The sequence below is a fragment of the Lithobates pipiens genome, unplaced genomic scaffold (genome assembly GCF_037356315.1).
Source record: "Lithobates pipiens isolate NorthernLeopardFrog02 unplaced genomic scaffold, aLitPip1_a1.2 Scaffold_23, whole genome shotgun sequence".
In the NCBI taxonomy this organism is placed as follows: domain Eukaryota; kingdom Metazoa; phylum Chordata; class Amphibia; order Anura; family Ranidae; genus Lithobates; species Lithobates pipiens.
In genome coordinates, this window is record NW_027507785.1 from 190169801 (window position 1) to 190189045 (window position 19245).

Genomic DNA, 19245 nt, shown 5'->3' on the forward strand with positions numbered 1-19245 from the left:
AACTTTGTCCGCTGAACAGTGTTTCAGCGGACAGTCCGCTCATGTGTGGGCTTCAGCGGACAGTTTCAGCGGACAGTCTGACGAACAAAGTTTTTCAGAATTTCCGTAAGACAGTCCGCTGAAACTTGGTTTGAGCGGACAGTCCGCTCGTGTGTAGGCTTGTTCGTCAAACTAAGTTCCGCGCATGCTCAGAAAGGATTTACACTGTGAAGGTTGCATTGCAGTGTATTGGACGTCGTATATTTTTCGTCCCGTCGTACGTGCCGTTCACGTCATCGCGCATGCTTTCAGCGGACTGTTCGTTCATCGTGTGTGGTCAAGTCCGTTCATGCAAATTTTGAGCGGACTGTTTGTCGGATTGTTTGACGAACAAAGTTGGGCGAACAGTCCGCCCGTGTGTACGCGGCCTTACAGAAACCTGGCAACACACATAGGTGCTAGCCCACTATTTTTTCCGCTCGGGTTCATTCTTAGAACGTTCTTCTCTGCCAATCAACACAGACAATAATGCCCTTCCACTTTGTACATATTTCCAGATCAGACATTTTCTTAAGAGTACTGATCGTGTAGCCTCTGTCTCTCGAGTACTGACACCGTTCGAGCAGCTATGTTCCCAATCTGCACCCCAGCAACATATGATTTCCAATATATACCACATACTCGCCTCTGATAGCCTCATGAAATCGAACAAAGCCTATCTAAGCTGGGAACGGGACCTGCACATAGAAATTACAGAAGCGCAATGGGAATGCATTTCCCAGATAACACATAAAGGCTCCCTAAATGTCTCAATCCAAGAAAACAACTATAAACTACTAATGCGCTGGTACAGAACCCCAGCAATTCTCAACAAATATAACCCTAACCATTCGGAGAAATGCTGGAGATGTGCCAGAACTACAGGTACTTTAGAACACATCTGGTGGTCCTGTACTCTTATCCAACCATTCTGGACTCAAGTAAGGGAACTGATGTCCGCAATCTCTTCATACACTCTAGAACACACCCCAGCACAACTTCTTTTATACCATTCGGATATACCGACACACCACTATCGTAAAACACTGATTCCTCCACTATTGAACGCAGCCAATCTATGTATCCCGCTGCATTGGGGGACAACGCATACCCCAACCATCCATGAATGGCTCAAACGTGTGGGGAAAATTGCGGAAATGGAGGGATTAATCTCCATAGCCAAGGACTGTCCAACTAAATTTTCCCGCACATGGGCCTGTTGGACCCATTTCCGTACTACTGACCACTACAAACTACTGACAAGCCAAACCACTTCCAATGACACATCCCAAACTGATGACGACCCCCAATGATTTCCTCACCTTATCTAGAAAGTATCCACAGCAAAACACGAGACAAGTGACCTCCCTCACCTAAACAAGGGGAGACAGAGGGAGGACCCTTGTCAAATTATCTATAAGAACATCCAAGTATCTCCAGACTAGATTCCTCTACCTACGTTATCTCAATCCCCCGGGATTGGTGGCGGAGACTGTGAGGTACCCCAAACCTCAACCAGCCCCCCCCCCCCGATCATTCCCCCCCCTTTTTTTTCTCTTTACTCCTCCCCCTCTCTCCTTCTCTCCCCCCCTCGGTATCTCCTCCCCATCTGGGTTTACACCACAAACTATCTCCCCCATCTGACAAAACTCCCTGCTCCCAAGCACAGTCATGTAACCGACTTTGACTACTTAGCCCTTAGATACAACTACCTAGTCAAAGTTGGCTAATACTCTCAGATCCAGCAATTGTCCAATCAGATCCACGTAACTGACTATCTACAAGCAGTTCTATGAAACAGATGGACCTAAGTGTTTACTAGACCATCGACAATTACACTTCAGGCCTTTGACTTGTTTGACTAGCAATAACATGTACTAGATAATATCCTACTTCTGATATTGCTGATTATTTCAACCCATCGCTTCTGTGATATCTTTGGATTGCTTTTGTCTATACAACTAAGATGTTATAAACCTTATTTCATGTTTTTTTTTTATTTGATCTCTCAATAAAATTTTATGGAAAAAAAAGGGTGTCTGTATCTCTGCTTTCTCAAGGGACTATTGTGACAGGCAGAGGAACTGTGGTCATATGCAGTGACATACATCTCCGCTGCTGTTTTTTTCAAGCAGGATTGTTGCAGTAGGTCATGTTTTCAGGATGTCCTTCACCTTGCACAGGTTGTCAATGACTTGGTATTCATGACAGCTGTTTTACCTAAGGGAAATTCCCAAAATGTGGCCTGTTGGGGTACATGGGGACTGAGGTTGGGAACTACTGATTTAGGCCATCGGTGATCCACATGCACTCAACGGCTAAACTAGAGACAATACAAGTATGCATGATATTGAGCCTGTCTTCCAGATAACTTTTTATTGAACATCAGCACAAAAATATCCAGACAAAGTACAACTCCTTGGAAAAAAGCTACGGTAGTTAGCGCACATCTAGCTACATAGTGACAAATCCAGACTGGTGCTTACAGAATAGGAGCAGTCTTATTAGATAAACTATTGCCCAGTTGTCCCAGAAAATGTATCAGTTGATTACAGGGCCTGTACTATACACTGGACCCGTGGCCTCAACTGGCCCAATCTTGTGCCTTCCCACCAGCATGCTTTTTGAGAACATTTTAGTGTGACAGGTGACAACCTCAAAACAAATGTTGTTTTTTCTCCCATACGTTTTGGCCCAAACTGGTTTTGCTCAAAATACATCACAATTGTATAAGTAAAGAGTTTAAGCCACCTATCCCTGATACCAATGGGTACAGTTACCATTGTTACTGCTATCACCACCACTGACTGCTCTATTTACTTATTGACACCTTTGCTACATTCCACAAGTCCCAAGTGCAGGCCCATTATTATTATTATTATTATTATTATTATTATTATTATTATGTCACCACATCAGCTGCCCAAAAAATGTATTTGGCCACAGGTCTAGTAAAGGTTGTTTAGCAATGTTCTATTAGCAAAACAGTTATTTACTCGTCAATTATAACATATGATGTTGTAAACGTGATTCTGGCAGAGTATTGTAGAGATGATTGATAGAATGAGGTAATCAAAGGATGCATCAAAACAACTCCACCACTCACACAGATACTTTTTACTCCATACGTTTAACTTTTTTGGGTTTGGAAAGGTTTCCCTTATAAATTGTGAAAAGGCATAGTTGTGTTGGGTATTTACCTAAGGTTTATGTTTAAAAGAAAAAACATCTCTCTCATGTATTATCTGGTATACTGTGCCAGGCAGTGTTACATCTTCATTTCCTTGGATGTCTGTGCTGCAGTGGGCAATCATGACTATAAGAGCTATAGAAATTGAATAAGGATTCGAGATTGCAATACACTATGCAAAGTTTTGGGCTTTTTTTCCTGTCTAATTATGGCTGAGTTATGTTAAATATGAGTACGTTTTATGTGCCACTTTTAGATTCCTCATGTAGACAGCCACCAACAATTTCTAATGGAGTACTCAAAGAACAAAAGAAGGCCACATATTTGTCGGGTCAAAGAGTTATTTATGAGTGTTCTAATGGCTATACGATGGGACAAAATGCAAATTATATCACCTGCGAGAACTCAGTTTGGACAGAGCTACCAGAATGCAGAAGTAGGTGCTTTTTAGTTCCAGTTTAAATAACTGTATGACCTAATAATTTTAGAATTTTGCCTTGGACAACATAAGACCTTTAATACCTACTTGTACTTTACTGATTCATATAGCCTATAAATGATGTATTGCAAAGTCTAAGCTATGCAAGTCTTCAGTGAAATTTTGAAAAAACAAGAGTGATCTGGCATGGTGTAGCATTCCAGTTCAATGTGTAAATGATAAATGCTATTCACTGATAATTAAAATCCTTGCACTAAGTGTATAATGGGTAAGTGTCCCTATAAATTGTCCTTGAGAAAAGAAATTGCCCCTTGGGCACTATATAGGCACTATCCAAAAATCATCAAGAAATATAAACAGTAATATTTATTTGTACAAAAAGAGTAAAAAAACATTTAAACATTCAACAAAGTAAAGTGTTGCGGCATAATGAATATAGGTAATACAGTTTCAGGAAATGACACATGAGGCGTTTTGAGGACTCTTCTTCAGAGGTGTCATAAGGTGGCATAAATTGCTGTCTGCAATATAAGTACAGATACTGTGTAATTACAAATACAAAGAAAATAGTATACATCACATAATAGCAAAATTATTATAATTAATATATATATATATTTTATATATAACATTTCTTACATCCTCTGGCCAGAATCTAAATCAAGGGCATCTGTGGATAGTAAGCTGATCGAATTTCCCCTGGATACAAGAAAGGTGCTTCTATATAGTCCTATACAAGTCCTGGGCCTTTTAGAAGAGAACCTGCAGGCTACATATAAATATTTACATACCATGTTCATAGCTAGGCTTGGTTGTTATTCAGCCTCGCTATGGGTGAAGAGGAGCAAGATGGGTGCCCCATCGGGGCGATGTTGATCGCCAATCAACAAATAGGACCGGACAAGCCTGGCTGCGGGGCAATACAGCAAACAATCCAGGTATGTAGGATCATAGCTGTGTGGGAAGGATAGGACAAATATAAAAGGCCACCCTAATGTAACGAGATGACCTCTGTGCACCCGGTGGACCAAACACCTGCAAATGGATACACCACCAACCGCAAGGCAAAAGGGGAGAGAGGCAGAGGCATATGTCTGAAAGCTTTAAAAAAAAAAAAAAAATTCCCCTTTCCCCACATCCTTACTTTCTACTCATTACCCAAATTGCACAAAAATGCCATATGCTCTCCTCTGAAACCTATAATCTCAGGTAATGGATCTCTAACCGAGAATCAAAGTCATCTAGTGGATGAATATCTGTGATCACACGTGGTCAGCCTTCCCTCTTACTTGCAAGGCACCATCCACTTGTTACAGATACTTGAAGGTACTATGGTCTCCCCATCATCACTTTTGGTAGCTATAGACGTAGAAGCTTTATATAGCTCCATGCCACACGATCAAGGTATTTCCTGTATTCACAAAGTTTTATCTCAGCTTACATGCCATGATTGGCAGTACAGTGGATTTGTAGTGGAATCTCTTAAATTCTTAAACCACAATTTCTTTGGCCTTGATGGGTCATGCTTCCTCCACATGTTGTGCCCCATCTTACGCTAATGCCGCGTACACACGTACACGTCCCTGCCATTGTGACCAGAGGCAGCGACGAGGCAACATCTCCAGAAGAGGAGAAAAACAGAAGACGACGACAGCGTCGACAGAAGACTGGGCCACTGCTTGTAAAAGAGCTAGAAGAAGGCTCGGTGGCCCGGCAAGAAGAACCAAAGAGGGGGGACAAGACCCCCGAAGTCGGTAGAAGAGGGCGGCGGCGAAGAAGAAAGCCGGGCTCCTCTGCTAGTGAAAGAGCTAGCAAAAGAGCAGAAGATAGCGGAGGAGTCCGGCGAGAAGACCCCCGAAGACGGAAGAAGACCCCCGGAGCTGTGCAATAAACTATTTTAACCCTTGTGTGTTGTGTTTTTTTTTTTTACTTTTTTTCACAGGTGAATGGGTAGGGGTACATTGTACCCCATACTCATTCACATAGGGTGAGGGGCCGGGATCCGGGGGCCCCCTTATTAAAGGGGGTTCCCGGATTCCGATAAGCCCCCCGCCCGCAGACCCGACAACCCGACCGGCCAGGGTTGTCGGGAAGAGGCCCTTATCATCAACATGAGGACAAGGTGCTTTGGGGTGGGGGGGGGGGGCGTGCAGCCCCCTTTCCCCAAGGCACCCCCCATGTTGAGGGCACGTGGCCTGGTACGGCTCAGGAGGGGGGGGGGGGCACTCGCTCGTCCCCACCCCCTTTCCTAGCCGGCCGGGTAGCATGCTCGGATAAGGGTCTGATATGGACCTAGGGGGGACCCCCACGCCGATTTTTCGGTGTAGGAATTCCCGCTTAAGTCCATACCAGGTGACGGGGCCAGCGATGCCTCCTTTGCTTGCCCCGGCTACCTGGAGACGCTCTCAAAATGAGCAGACTTTTCTCTGGGCGGGAAAATTCTGTTAATTTCAAAATTACGGCGGACTGGCACACACACGGCCGGATTGTCTGCCGAAATACGAGTCCGGCGGACAGATTGGAGTGCAAAAATACTTTCTTAGTCCGTTGGACTTGAGTGATCACAGTGTAAATAGGAAAAGCTGGTGATCGGCTTTTCCTCACTCGCGTCCGTCAGACGCGAGTAGAGGAGAGCCGATCGGCTGCTCCTCTGACGGGGGGGTCTGTGCTGATCGATTATCATCGCAGCCCCCCCGAGGATGCCCACACTGGACCGCCAGGGATGCCACCAGACCACCAGGGATGCCCAGCCCAAGGTAATCCTCCCTAGACCACCAGGGATGCCAGTCAGTGCCCACAATGGATGCCAATCAATGCCCATAATGGATGCCAATCAGTGCCCACAATGGGCATCACTGATTGGCATGCATTATTGTTTGGCAATGATTGGCATCCATTAGTATGGTATAATGTAATACAATGCCGCCTATCCATGCCCATCTGTGCCGCCTATCCATACCCATCCATGCCAGCTATCAGTGCCAGTTTGTGCCACCTATCAGTGCCCATCCGTGTCACCCATCAGTGCCACATATCAGTGTCCATCAATGCCACCTCATCAGTGCCACTTCATTGGTGCCACCTCATTGGTACCCATCAGTGCCGCCTTATCAGTGCCCATCAGTGTAGCCCCATCAGTGCCCATAAGTGAAGGAGAAAACTTACTTATTTACAAAGTTTTGAAACTGAAACTGAAACAATTGACTAAAAATGAATTATAAGAGTTGTATGTGATTAAAAGTAAAAAGATCACATAGTAATCCATAAGTGCAAATGTGTACTATTACTGACATAGGTAAGTGTTGTAAAAATGGGTGAATTGATAGATATGAGAGATAAGAATAGAATGTGACAGTGTGGCCCAATTGGGAAGAGTATTTGAAGAAAAGTTGCAGACGAGCCACCAAACTAGTGTAGAGAACAGACCAAAATATATCAACCACAAAGTTACCTAGGTATCCCATGTCCTCCCATGTAGTCTAGCTAGTGCATAATGGCCACTGACATCATGCTCGACAGGAGAAGTCGAATCCAGCTAGGAGGAGTATACATACTCCAATGTAGCCAATGGGTGACAAGCCAACATCACGCGGACGGCTAATTACAGGGATGGCACCCCCGCCTGAGCAGAGCTAGCTGCTTGGCAGTTGGCGCCATGATTCCCTCAATTATCGTTGTTGCCCTGCTGGAAGGTGAACCTCCACCCCACTCTCAAGTCTTTTGCAGACTCTAAGGCCGCGTACACACGGGCGGACTGTCCGCCCAACTAGGTTCGTCAAACAGTTTGACAAACAGTCCGTTCAAAATTAGCATGAACGGACTTGACCACACACGACGAACGAACAGTCCGCTGAAAACTTGCGCGATGACGTGAACAGCACGTACGACGGGACGAGAAATTCGACGTCCAATACACTGCAATGCAACCTTCGCCGTGTAAATTCTTTCTGAGCATGCGCGAGACTTAGTTTGTCGAACTAGCCTACACACGAGCGGACTGTCCGCTCAAACCAAGTTTCAGCGGACAGTCTTACGGAAATTCTGAAAAACTTTGTTCGTCAGACTGTCCGCTGAAACTGTCCGCTGAAGCCCACACACGAGCGGACTGTCCGCTGAAACACTGTTCAGTGGACAAAGTTGGGCGAACAGTCCGCCCGTGTGTACGCGGCCTAACAGGTTTTCTTCTCTATTGCCCTGTATTTGGCTCCATCCATCTTCCCATAAACTCTGCTCAGCTTTCCCGTCCCTGCTGAAGAAAACCATCCCCATAACATGATGCTGCCACCACCGTGTTTCACGGTGGGGATGGTGTATTCAGGGCGATGTGCACTGTTTTGTTTTCCGCCACACATACCGTTTTGCTTTTAGGCCAAAAAGTTCAATTTTGGTCTCATCTGACCAGAGCATCTTCTTCCACATGTTTGCTGTGTCCCCCACATGGCTTCTTTCAAACTGCAAACGAGACTTCTTATGGCTTTCTTTCAACAATGGCTTTCTTCTTGCTGCTCTTTCATAAAAAGAAAAAAAAGAAAAAAAAAAAAAGAAAAAAAGAGAGAACTGCGCAATCCCTAATATTTAACTTAGGATATGAGCCACCCCAAAGAGATGTGCTTCTTATGGCTTTAAAAATTCAAAAACCAAATCTAATAACTAAATGTGACATGAAATAATACCTACAACTTATAAAGTAAACATATATAGTGACCCTCGTTTACCATAAACCCTGAAATAAGTAATGCTGGGTCTGTGGTACCAAGAATTCAAAAAAGAAAACATGTGAAGTTGAGTCCAAAAAGACTATACATTGTGAAAAAGTGAAACAATATAAATGTGACAAATATTATAAAGTCCTTTTATGAGTCCAACTGAAAACACCACGTGTTGAATGAAGATGATCCAATCCAAAAACCCTTAAGGATTAACGTGAACCGAAACCAGGTATACCTCCACCAAACAGATAGCCCTAGCCCCTTACCAGATGCCCCAGTAAGGCGGCGTACACACGGGCGGACTGTCTGCCGAAACTAAGTTCGTCAAACAGTCCGCTCAAACTTTTGAATGAACGAACTTGCCCACACACGGCACTTTTTGAGCGGACAAATACGGCAAACTTTGTTCGTCGTACTAAGTCCGCGCAACTTTTGAAATGAACGGACTCGCCCACACACGAGGCAACAGTCCGCTCATTTCGAGCGCGTGTGCAGGTAGGCGGGGCCCGCGACGTTTCCGTCGCGGGCTCCGCCGCCTGTAATGAACTTAAAGGGGAACCCCAACGGCGAAAAAAATCGGCGTGGGGGTCCCCCCAAAGTCCACAACAGACCCTTGTCCGAGCACGCTACCCGGCCGGCCAGGAAAGGGGGGCGAGCGAGCGCGCCCCCCCTCCCGAGCCGTACCAGGCCGCGTGCCCTCAACATGGGGGGTGCCTTGGGGAAGGGGGGGCCGCGCGGCCCCCTCACCCCAAAGCACCTTGTCCCCATGTTGAGGACAAGGGCCTCTTCCCGACAACCCTGGCCGTTGGTTGTCGGGGTCTGCGGGCGGGGGGCTTATCGGAATCTGGGAGCCCCCTTTAATAAGGGGGCCCCCGGATACCGGCCCCCCACCCTATGTGAATGAGTATGGGGTACAATGTACCCCTACCCATTCACCTGTAAAATAAAAGTACCCAAAATAAAACACAACACACCAGATAAAATATTTTATTGCACAGCTCCGGGGGTCTTCCGTCTTCGGGGGTCTTCTCGCCGGACTCCTCCGCTATCTTCTTGTAGCTCTTTTGCTAGCGGAGGAGTCCGGCTTTCTTCCTCCCCGCCGCCGGCCTCTTCTCCCGACTTCGGGGGTCTTGTCCCCCTCTTCGGTTCTTCTGCCGGGCCACCGCACCTTCTTATAGCTCTTTTACAGGCGGTGGCCCGGTCTTCTGTTGCCGCTGTCGCCGCTGTCGCCGCCGCCTTCCATTCTTCTTCTTCTTCTTCTTCTTCTTCTTCTTCTTCTCCAGGAGATGTTGACACGTCGCTCTCTCCGGCCGGAATGCCAGAGCCGCGCTCTGCGGCCACTTATATAGTGACAATGGGGCGGTGTCACATGGTATATGTCACATGGGTTGGTCACATGGTGACCCCGCCCCCTTACGATGTCATAGTCCCCATGTGACATCAACCCATGTGACCAACCCATGTGACATATACCATGTGACACCGCCCCATTGTCACTATATAAGTGGCCGCAGAGCGCGGCTCTGGCATTCCAGCCGGAGAGAGCGACGTGTCAACATCTCCTGGAGAAGAAGAAGAAGAACAAGAAGAAGAAGAAGAACGGAAGGCGGCGGCGACAGCGGCGACAGCGGCGACAGAAGACCGGGCCACCGCCTGTAAAAGAGCTATAAGAAGGCGCGGTGGCCCGGCAGAAGAACCGAAGAGGGGGACAAGACCCCCGAAGTCGGGAGAAGAGGCCGGCGGCGGGGAGGAAGAAAGCCGGACTCCTCCGCTAGCAAAAGAGCTACAAGAAGATAGCGGAGGAGTCCGGCGAGAAGACCCCCGAAGACGGAAGACCCCCGGAGCTGTGCAATAAAATATTTTATCTGGTGTGTTGTGTTTTTTTTTGGGTACTTTTATTTTACAGGTGAATGGGTAGGGGTACATTGTACCCCATACTCATTCACATAGGGTGGGGGGCCGGTATCCGGGGGCCCCCTTATTAAAGGGGGCTCCCGGATTCCGATAAGCCCCCCGCCCACAGACCCCGACAACCAACGGCCAGGGTTGTCGGGAAGAGGCCCTTGTCCTCATCAACATGGGGACAAGGTGCTTTGGGGTGGGGGGGCCGCGCGGCCCCCCCTTCCCCAAGGCACCCCCCATGTTGAGGGCACGCGGCCTGGTACGGCTCGGGAGGGGGGGGCGCGCTCGCTCACCCCCCTTTCCTGGCCGGCCGGGTAGCGTGCTCGTACAAGGCTCTGTTGTGGACTTTGGGGGGACCCCCACGCCGATTTTTTTCGGCGTTGGGGTTCCCCTTTAAGTCCATACCAGGCGGCGGGGCCCGCGACGTCTCCTTCGCGGGCCCCGCCTACCTGGAGACGTGCTCGAAATGAGCAGACTTTCCTCCGAGCGGGAACAGTTTGCTCATTTCGAAAGTGGCCTACACACGGGCGGACTGTCCGCTCAAACCAAGTTTCAGCGGACAGTTTTTCGGAATCTCCGAAAAACTTTGTTCGTCAAACTGTCCGCTGAAACTGTCCGCTGAAGCCCCACACACGAGCGGACTGTCCGCTGAAACACTGTTCAGCGGACAAAGTTGAGCGAACAGTCCGCCCGTGTGTACGCGGCCTAAGGAGCGCTTTCTCACAAATCAGGTCAGAAGATAGGTCAATCTTGAACCATCCCAATGGAACTTTCTATCGTAAACCAGGTTAAGGGATATGCCAGCCTTGAACCATCCAAACCAGGGGAAAACACTTTATGGAGCAGGACTCATATGTATTTCATTGGAGAATCAAAAAGGTCCGCCATAAAAAGGAAAAGATACTCCAAATAGTGTAAAAACGTTTAATAAAAATATAAAAATAAAAGGAAATACACTTACAAACGTAAGGAAACACAGGGCATATCATCAAATTGGGCAAGCGTCGGCCGATCGCGAACTCCAAACGATATCCCTTCCGGTACCAGTTCAATTGGGGCAAAAGAGCGTGTCACACCACCCAACGCGTTTCGTGAAAGAGTCACGTCGTCTGGGGTATCAGCTTTCCCGTCCCTGCTGAAGAAAACCATCCCCATAACATGATGCTGCCACCACCGTGTTTCACGGTGGGGATGGTGTATTCAGGGCGATGTGCACTGTTTTGTTTTCCGCCACACATACCGTTTTGCTTTTAGGCCAAAAAGTTCAATTTTGGTCTCATCTGACCAGAGCACCTTCTTCCACATGTTTTCTGTGTCCCCCATATGGCTTCTTTCAAACTGCAAACGAGACTTCTTATGGCTTTCTTTCAACAATGGCTTTCTTCTTGCTGCTCTTTCATAAAGGCCAGATTTGTGGAGTGCTCTAAAAATAGCGCCTGAAAAAAATCGGCCCCTTTCACTCCAGTGTGAAAGCCGGAGGGCTTTCACACTGGAGCGGTGCGCTAGCAGGACGGTGAAAAAAGTCCTGCCAGCCGCATCTTTGGAGCAGTGCATTCACCGCTCCTACCCATCGAAATCAATGGGGCAGTGCGGCTATACCACCGACAAAGCACCGCTGCAACCCTTTTAACCCTATTTCAGCCGCTAGCGGGGGTTAAAACCACCCTGCTAGCAGCCAAATACCGCCATTAAAACAACGATAAAGTGGCACTAAAAATAGCGCAGTTTTACCGCCGACGCCTGCACCGCCCCAGTCTGAAAGAGGCCTAATAGTTGTCCTGTGGACAGAGCAAGTGAGTAATACTAACACCCCCCTTCCCCACCCACCACAATCCCTCTGCCCCTGATCCCATACCACCCCACCACAATCCCTCTGTCCCTGATCCCATCCCACCCCATCACAATCCCTCTGTCCCTGATCCCATCCCACCCCACCACAATCCCTCTGTCCCTAATCCCACCCCACCTCAATTCCTCTGTCCCTGATCCCATCCCAACAACATCCCTCTGTCCCTGATCCCATCCCACCCCACCCCACCACTATCCCTCTGTCCCTGATCCCATCCCATCACAATCCCTCTGTCCCTGATCTCATTTCACCCCACCACCATCCCTCTGTCCCTGATCCCATCTCACCCCACCACCATCCCTCTGTCCCTGATCCCATCCCACCCCACTCTTGTCCCTGATCCCATCCCACCACCATCCCTCTGTCCCTAATCCCATCCCACCCCACCTTTGTCGCTGATCCCACCAGCATCCCTCTGGCCCTGATCCCATCCCACCCCACCACCATTGCTCTGTCCGTAATCCCATCGCACCCCACCGCCATACCTCTGTTGCTGATCCCACCACCATACCTCTGTCCCTGATGCCACCCCACCCCACCACCATCCCTCTGTCCCTGATCCCATCCCAAAACAACACCTCTGTCCCTGATCCCATCTCACCCCACCACCATCCCTCTGTCCCTGATCCCATCCCATCCCATCCCCCCCCACCACCACCCCTTTGTCCCTGATCCCACCCCACCACCACCCCTTTGTCCCTGATCCCATCCTGCCACCATCCCTCTGTCCCTAATCCCATCCCACCCCACCTCTGTCGCTGATCCCACCATCATCCCTCTGTCCCTGATCCCATCCCACCCCACCACCATCCCTCTGTCCCTGATCACATCCCACCCCACCACCACCACTAGCCCTCTGTCCCTGATCCCACCCCACCACCATCCCTCTGTCCCTGATCCCACCCCACCACCATCCCTCTGTCCCTGATCCCATCCCACCACCATCCATCTGTTCCTGATCCCATCCCACCTCACCACCATCCCTCTGTCCCTGATCCCAACCCACCACCATCCCTCTGTCCCTGATCCCATCTCACCCCACCACCATCCCTCTGTCCCTGATCCCATCTCACCCCAACACCATCCCTCTGTCCCTGATCCCATCTCACCCCACCACCATCCCTCTGTCCCTGATCCCTTCTCACCCCACCACCATCCCTCTGTCCCTGATCCCATCTCACCCCACCACCATCCCTCTTTCCCTGATCCCATCTCACCCCACCACCATCCCTCTGTCCCTGATCCCATCTCACCCCACCACAATCCCTCTGTCCCTGATCCCATCCCACCCCACCACAATCCCTCTGTCCCTGATCCCATCCCACCCCACCACAATCCCTCTGTCCCTGATCCCATTCCACCTCAATCCCTCTGTCCCTGATCCCATCCCAACAACATCCCTCTGTCCCTGATCCCATCCCACCCCACCCCACCACTATCCCTCTGTCCCTGATCCCATCCCATCACAATCCCTCTGTCCCTGATCCCATCTCACCCCACCACCATCCCTCTGTCCCTGATCCCATCCCACTACAATCCCTCTGTCCCTGATCCCATCTCACCCCACCACCATCCCTCTGTCCTTGATCCCATCCCATCCCACCCCACCACCACCCCTTTGTCCCTGATCCCACCCCACCACCACCCCTTTGTCCCTGATCCCATCCTGCCACCATCCCTCTGTCCCTAATCCCATCCCACCCCACCTCTGTCGCTGATCCCACCACCATCCCTCTGTCCCTGATCACATCCCACCCCACCACCACCACTAGCCCTCTGTCCCTGATCCCACCCCACCACCATCCCTCTGTCCCTGATCCCATCCCACCACCATCCCTCTGTCCCTGATCCCATCCCACCACCATCCATCTGTTCCTGATCCCATCCCATCCCACCACCATTCCTCTGTCCCTGATCCCAACCCACCACCATCCCTCTGTCCCTGATCCCATCTCACCCCAACACCATCCCTCTGTCCCTGATCCCATCTCACCCCACCACCATCCCTCTGTCCCTTATCCCATCTCACCCCACCACCATCCCTCTGTCCCTGATCCCATCTCACCCCACCACCATCCCTCTTTCCCTGATCCCATCTCACCCCACCACCATCCCTCTGTCCCTGATCCCATCTCACCCTACCACCATCCCTCTGTCCCTGATCCCATCCCACCCCACCACAATCCCTCTGTCCCTGATCCCATCCCACCGCACCACAATCCATCTGTCCCTGATCCCATCCCACCTCAATCCCTCTGTCCCTGATCCCATCTCAACAACATCCCTCTGTCCCTGATCCCATCCCACCCCACCCCACCCCACCACTATCCCTCTGTCCCTGATCCCATCCCATCACAATCCCTCTGTCCCTGATCCCATCCCACCCCACCCTTGTCCCTGATCCCATCCCACCACCATCCCTCTGTCCCTAATACCATCCCACCCCACCTTTGTCGCTGATCCCACCACCACCCCTTTGTCCCTGATCACACCCCACCACCACCCCTTTGTCCCTGATCCCATCCTGCCACCATCCCTCTGTCCCTAATCCCATCCCACCCCACCTCTGTCGCTGATCCCACCACCATCCCTCTGTCCCTGATCCCATCCCACCCCACCACAATCCCTCTGTCCCTGATCCCATTCCACCTCAATCCCTCTGTCCCTGATCCCATCCCAACAACATCCCTCTGTCCCTGATCCCATCCCACCCCACCCCACCACTATCCCTCTGTCCCTGATCCCATCCCATCACAATCCCTCTGTCCCTGATCCCATTTCACCCCACCACCATCCCTCTGTCCCTGATCCCATCTCACCCCACCACCATCCCTCTGTCCCTGATCCCATCCCACTACAATCCCTCTGTCCCTGATCCCATCTCACCCCACCACCATCCCTCTGTCCTTGATCCCATCCCATCCCACCCCACCACCACCCCTTTGTCCCTGATCCCACCCCACCACCACCCCTTTGTCCCTGATCCCATCCTGCCACCATCCCTCTGTCCCTAATCCCATCCCACCCCACCTCTGTCGCTGATCCCACCACCATCCCTCTGTCCCTGATCACATCCCACCCCACCACCACCACTAGCCCTCTGTCCCTGATCCCACCCCACCACCATCCCTCTGTCCCTGATCCCATCCCACCACCATCCCTCTGTCCCTGATCCCATCCCACCACCATCCATCTGTTCCTGATCCCATCCCATCCCACCACCATTCCTCTGTCCCTGATCCCAACCCACCACCATCCCTCTGTCCCTGATCCCATCTCACCCCAACACCATCCCTCTGTCCCTGATCCCATCTCACCCCACCACCATCCCTCTGTCCCTTATCCCATCTCACCCCACCACCATCCCTCTGTCCCTGATCCCATCTCACCCCACCACCATCCCTCTTTCCCTGATCCCATCTCACCCCACCATCATCCCTCTGTCCCTGATCCCATCTCACCCTACCACCATCCCTCTGTCCCTGATCCCATCCCACCCCACCACAATCCCTCTGTCCCTGATCCCATCCCACCGCACCACAATCCATCTGTCCCTGATCCCATCCCACCTCAATCCCTCTGTCCCTGATCCCATCTCAACAACATCCCTCTGTCCCTGATCCCATCCCACCCCACCCCACCCCACCACTATCCCTCTGTCCCTGATCCCATCCCATCACAATCCCTCTGTCCCTGATCCCATCCCACCCCACCCTTGTCCCTGATCCCATCCCACCACCATCCCTCTGTCCCTAATCCCATCCCACCCCACCTTTGTCGCTGATCCCACCACCACCCCTTTGTCCCTGATCACACCCCACCACCACCCCTTTGTCCCTGATCCCATCCTGCCACCATCCCTCTGTCCCTAATCCCATCCCACCCCACCTCTGTCGCTGATCCCACCACCATCCCTCTGTCCCTGATCCCATCCCACCCCACCACCATCCCTCTGTCCCTGATCACATCCCACCCCACCACCACAACTAGCCCTCTGTCCCTGATCCCACCCCACCACCATCCCTCTGTCCCTGATCCCACCCCACCACCATCCCTCTGTCCCTGATCCCATCCCACCACCATCCCTCTGTCCCTGATCCCATCCCACCACCATCCCTCTGTCCCTGATCCCATCCCACCACCATCCATCTGTTCCTGATCCCATCCCACCTCACCACCATCTCTCTGTCCCTTATCCCATCTCACCCCACCACCATCCCTCTGTCCCTGATCCCATCTCACCCCACCACCATCCCTCTGTCCCTGATCCCATCTCACCCCAACACCATCCCTCTGTCCCTGATCCCATCTCACCCCAACACCATCCCTCTGTCCCTGATCCCATCTCACCCCACCACCATCCCTCTTTCCCTGATCCCATCTCACCCCACCACAATCCCTCTGTCCCTGATCCCATCCCACCCCACCACAATCCTTCTGTCCCTGATCCCATCCCACCTCAATCCCTCTGTCCCTGATCCCATCCCAACAACATCCCTCTGTCCCTGATCCCATCCCACCCCACCCCACCACTATCCCTCTGTTCCTGATCCCATCCCATCACAATCCCTCTGTCCCTGATCCCATCTCACCCCACCACCATCCCTCTGTCCCTGATCCCACCCCACCACCATCCCTCTGTCCCTGATCCCATCCCATCCCATCCCACCCCATCCCATCCCACCCCACCCCACCCCACCACCACCCCTTTGTCCCTGATCCCACCCCACCACCATCCATCTGTTCCTGATCCCATCCCACCTCACCACCATCCCTCTGTCCCTGATCCCATCCCACCACCATTCCTCTGTCCCTGATCCCATCTCACCCCACCACCATCCCTCTGTCCCTGATCCCATCCCACCCCACCACAATCCCTCTGTCCCTGATCCCATCGCACCCCACCGCCATACCTCTGTCGCTGATCCCACCACCACCACTTTGTCCCTGGTCACACCCCACCACCACCCCTTTGTCCCTGATCCCATCCTGCCACCATCCCTCTGTCCCTAATCCCATCCCACCCCACCTCTGTCGCTGATCCCACCACCATCCCTCTGTCCCTGATCCCATCCCACCCCACCACTATCCCTCTGTCCCTGATCACATCCCACCCCACCACCACCACTAGCCCTCTGTCCCTGATCCCACCCCACCACCATTCCTCTGTCCCTGATCCCATCCCACCACTATCCCTCTGTCCCTGATCCCATCCCACCACCATCCCTCTGCCCCTGATCCCATCCCACCACCATCCATCTGTTCCTGATCCCATCCCACCTCACCACCATCCCTCTGTCCCTGATCCCATCCCACCACCATCCCTCTGCCCCTGATCCCATCCCACCACCATCCATCTGTTCCTGATCCCATCCCACCTCACCACAATCCCTCTGTCCCTGATCCCATCTCACCCCACCACCATCCCTCTGTCCCTGATCCCATCCCATCCCATCCCACCCCACCCCACCCCACCACCACCCCTTTGTCCCTGATCCCACCCCACCACCACCACTAGCCCTCTGTCCCTGATCCCACCCCACCACCATCCCTCTGTCCCTGATCCCATCCCACCACCATCCCTCTGTCCCTGATCCCATCCCACCACCATCCATCTGTTCCTGATCCCATCCCACCTCACCACCATCCCTCTGTCCCTGATCCCATCCCACCACCATTCCTCTGTCCCTGATCCCAACCAACCACCATCCCTCTGTCCCTGATCCCATCTCACCCCACCACCATCCCTCTGTCCCTGATCCCATCTCACCCCACCACCATCCCTCTGTCCCTGATCCCATCTCACCCCAACACCATCCCTCTGTCCCTGATCCCATCTCACCCCAACACCATCCCTCTGTCCTTGATCCCATCTCACCCCACCACCATCCCTCTGTCCCTGATCCCATCTCACCCCACCACCATCCCTCTGTCCCTGATCCCATCTCACCCCACCACCATCCCTCTTTCCCTGATCCCATCTCACCCCACCACCATCCCTCTGTCCCTGATCCCATCTCACCCCACCACAATCCCTCTGTCCCTGATCCCATCCCACCCCACCACAATCCCTCTGTCCCTGATCCCATCCCACCCCACCACAATCCCTCTGTCCCTGATCCCATCCCAACAACATCCCTCTGTCCCTGATCCCATCCCAACAACAACCCTCTGTCCCTGATCCCATCCCATCCCACCCCACCACAATCCCTCTGTCCCTGATCCCATCCCACCCCACCACAATCCCTCTGTCCCTGATCCCATCCCAACAACATCCCTCTGTCCCTGATCCCATCCCAACAACAACCCTCTGTCCCTGATCCCATCCCACCCCACCCCACCACTATCCCTCTGTCTCTGATCCCATTCCATCACAATCCCTCTGTCCCTGATCCCATTTCACCCCACCACCATCCCTCTGTCCCTGATCCCATCTCACCCCACCACCATCCCTCTGTCCCTGATCCCATCCCACCACTATCCCTCTGTCCCTGATCCCATCTCACCCCACCACCATCCCTCTGTCCCTGATCCCATCCCAACCCATCCCACCCCACCACCACCCCTTTGTCCCTGATCCCACCCCACCACCACCACTTTGTCCCTGATCCCATCCTGCCACCATCCCTCTGTCCCTAATCCCATCCCACCCCACCACCATCCCTCTGTCCCTGATCACATCCCACCCCACCACCACCACTAGCCCTCTGTCCCTGATCCCACCCCACCACCATCCCTCTGTCCCTGATCCCAACCCACCACCATCCCTCTGTCCCTGATCCCATCACACCACAATCCCTCTGTCCCTGATCCCATCCCACCACCATCCCTCTGTCCCTGATCCCATCCCACCACCATCCCTCTGTCCCTGATCCCATCCCACCACCATCCATCTGTTCCTGATCCCATCCCACCTCACCACCATCCCTCTGTCCCTGATCCCATCTCACCCCACCACCATCCCTCTGTGCCTGATCCCATCTCACCCCACCACCATCCCACTGTCCCTGATCCCATCTCACCCCAACACCATCCCTCTGTCCCTGATCCCATCTCACCCCAACACCATCCCTCTGTCCCTGATCCCATCTCACCCCAACACCATCCCTCTGTCCCTGATCCCATCTCACCCCACCAC

At 52.1% G+C, this 19245-nt stretch overlaps 1 protein-coding gene across 4 annotated transcripts in view; it reads left to right on the top strand.

Annotated features, from left to right (window-relative positions):
• Positions 1 to 19245, top strand: part of LOC143928076 (coagulation factor XIII B chain-like) — a 1173165-nt gene that overhangs the window by 823467 nt on the left and 330453 nt on the right. For all 4 annotated transcript variants that reach the window (XM_077452688.1, XM_077452689.1, XM_077452690.1 and 1 more), the window contains one exon: positions 3465 to 3644. In XM_077452688.1, the coding sequence (XP_077308814.1) occupies positions 3465 to 3644 (180 nt within the window). The remainder of the gene's footprint in view (positions 1 to 3464; positions 3645 to 19245) is intronic.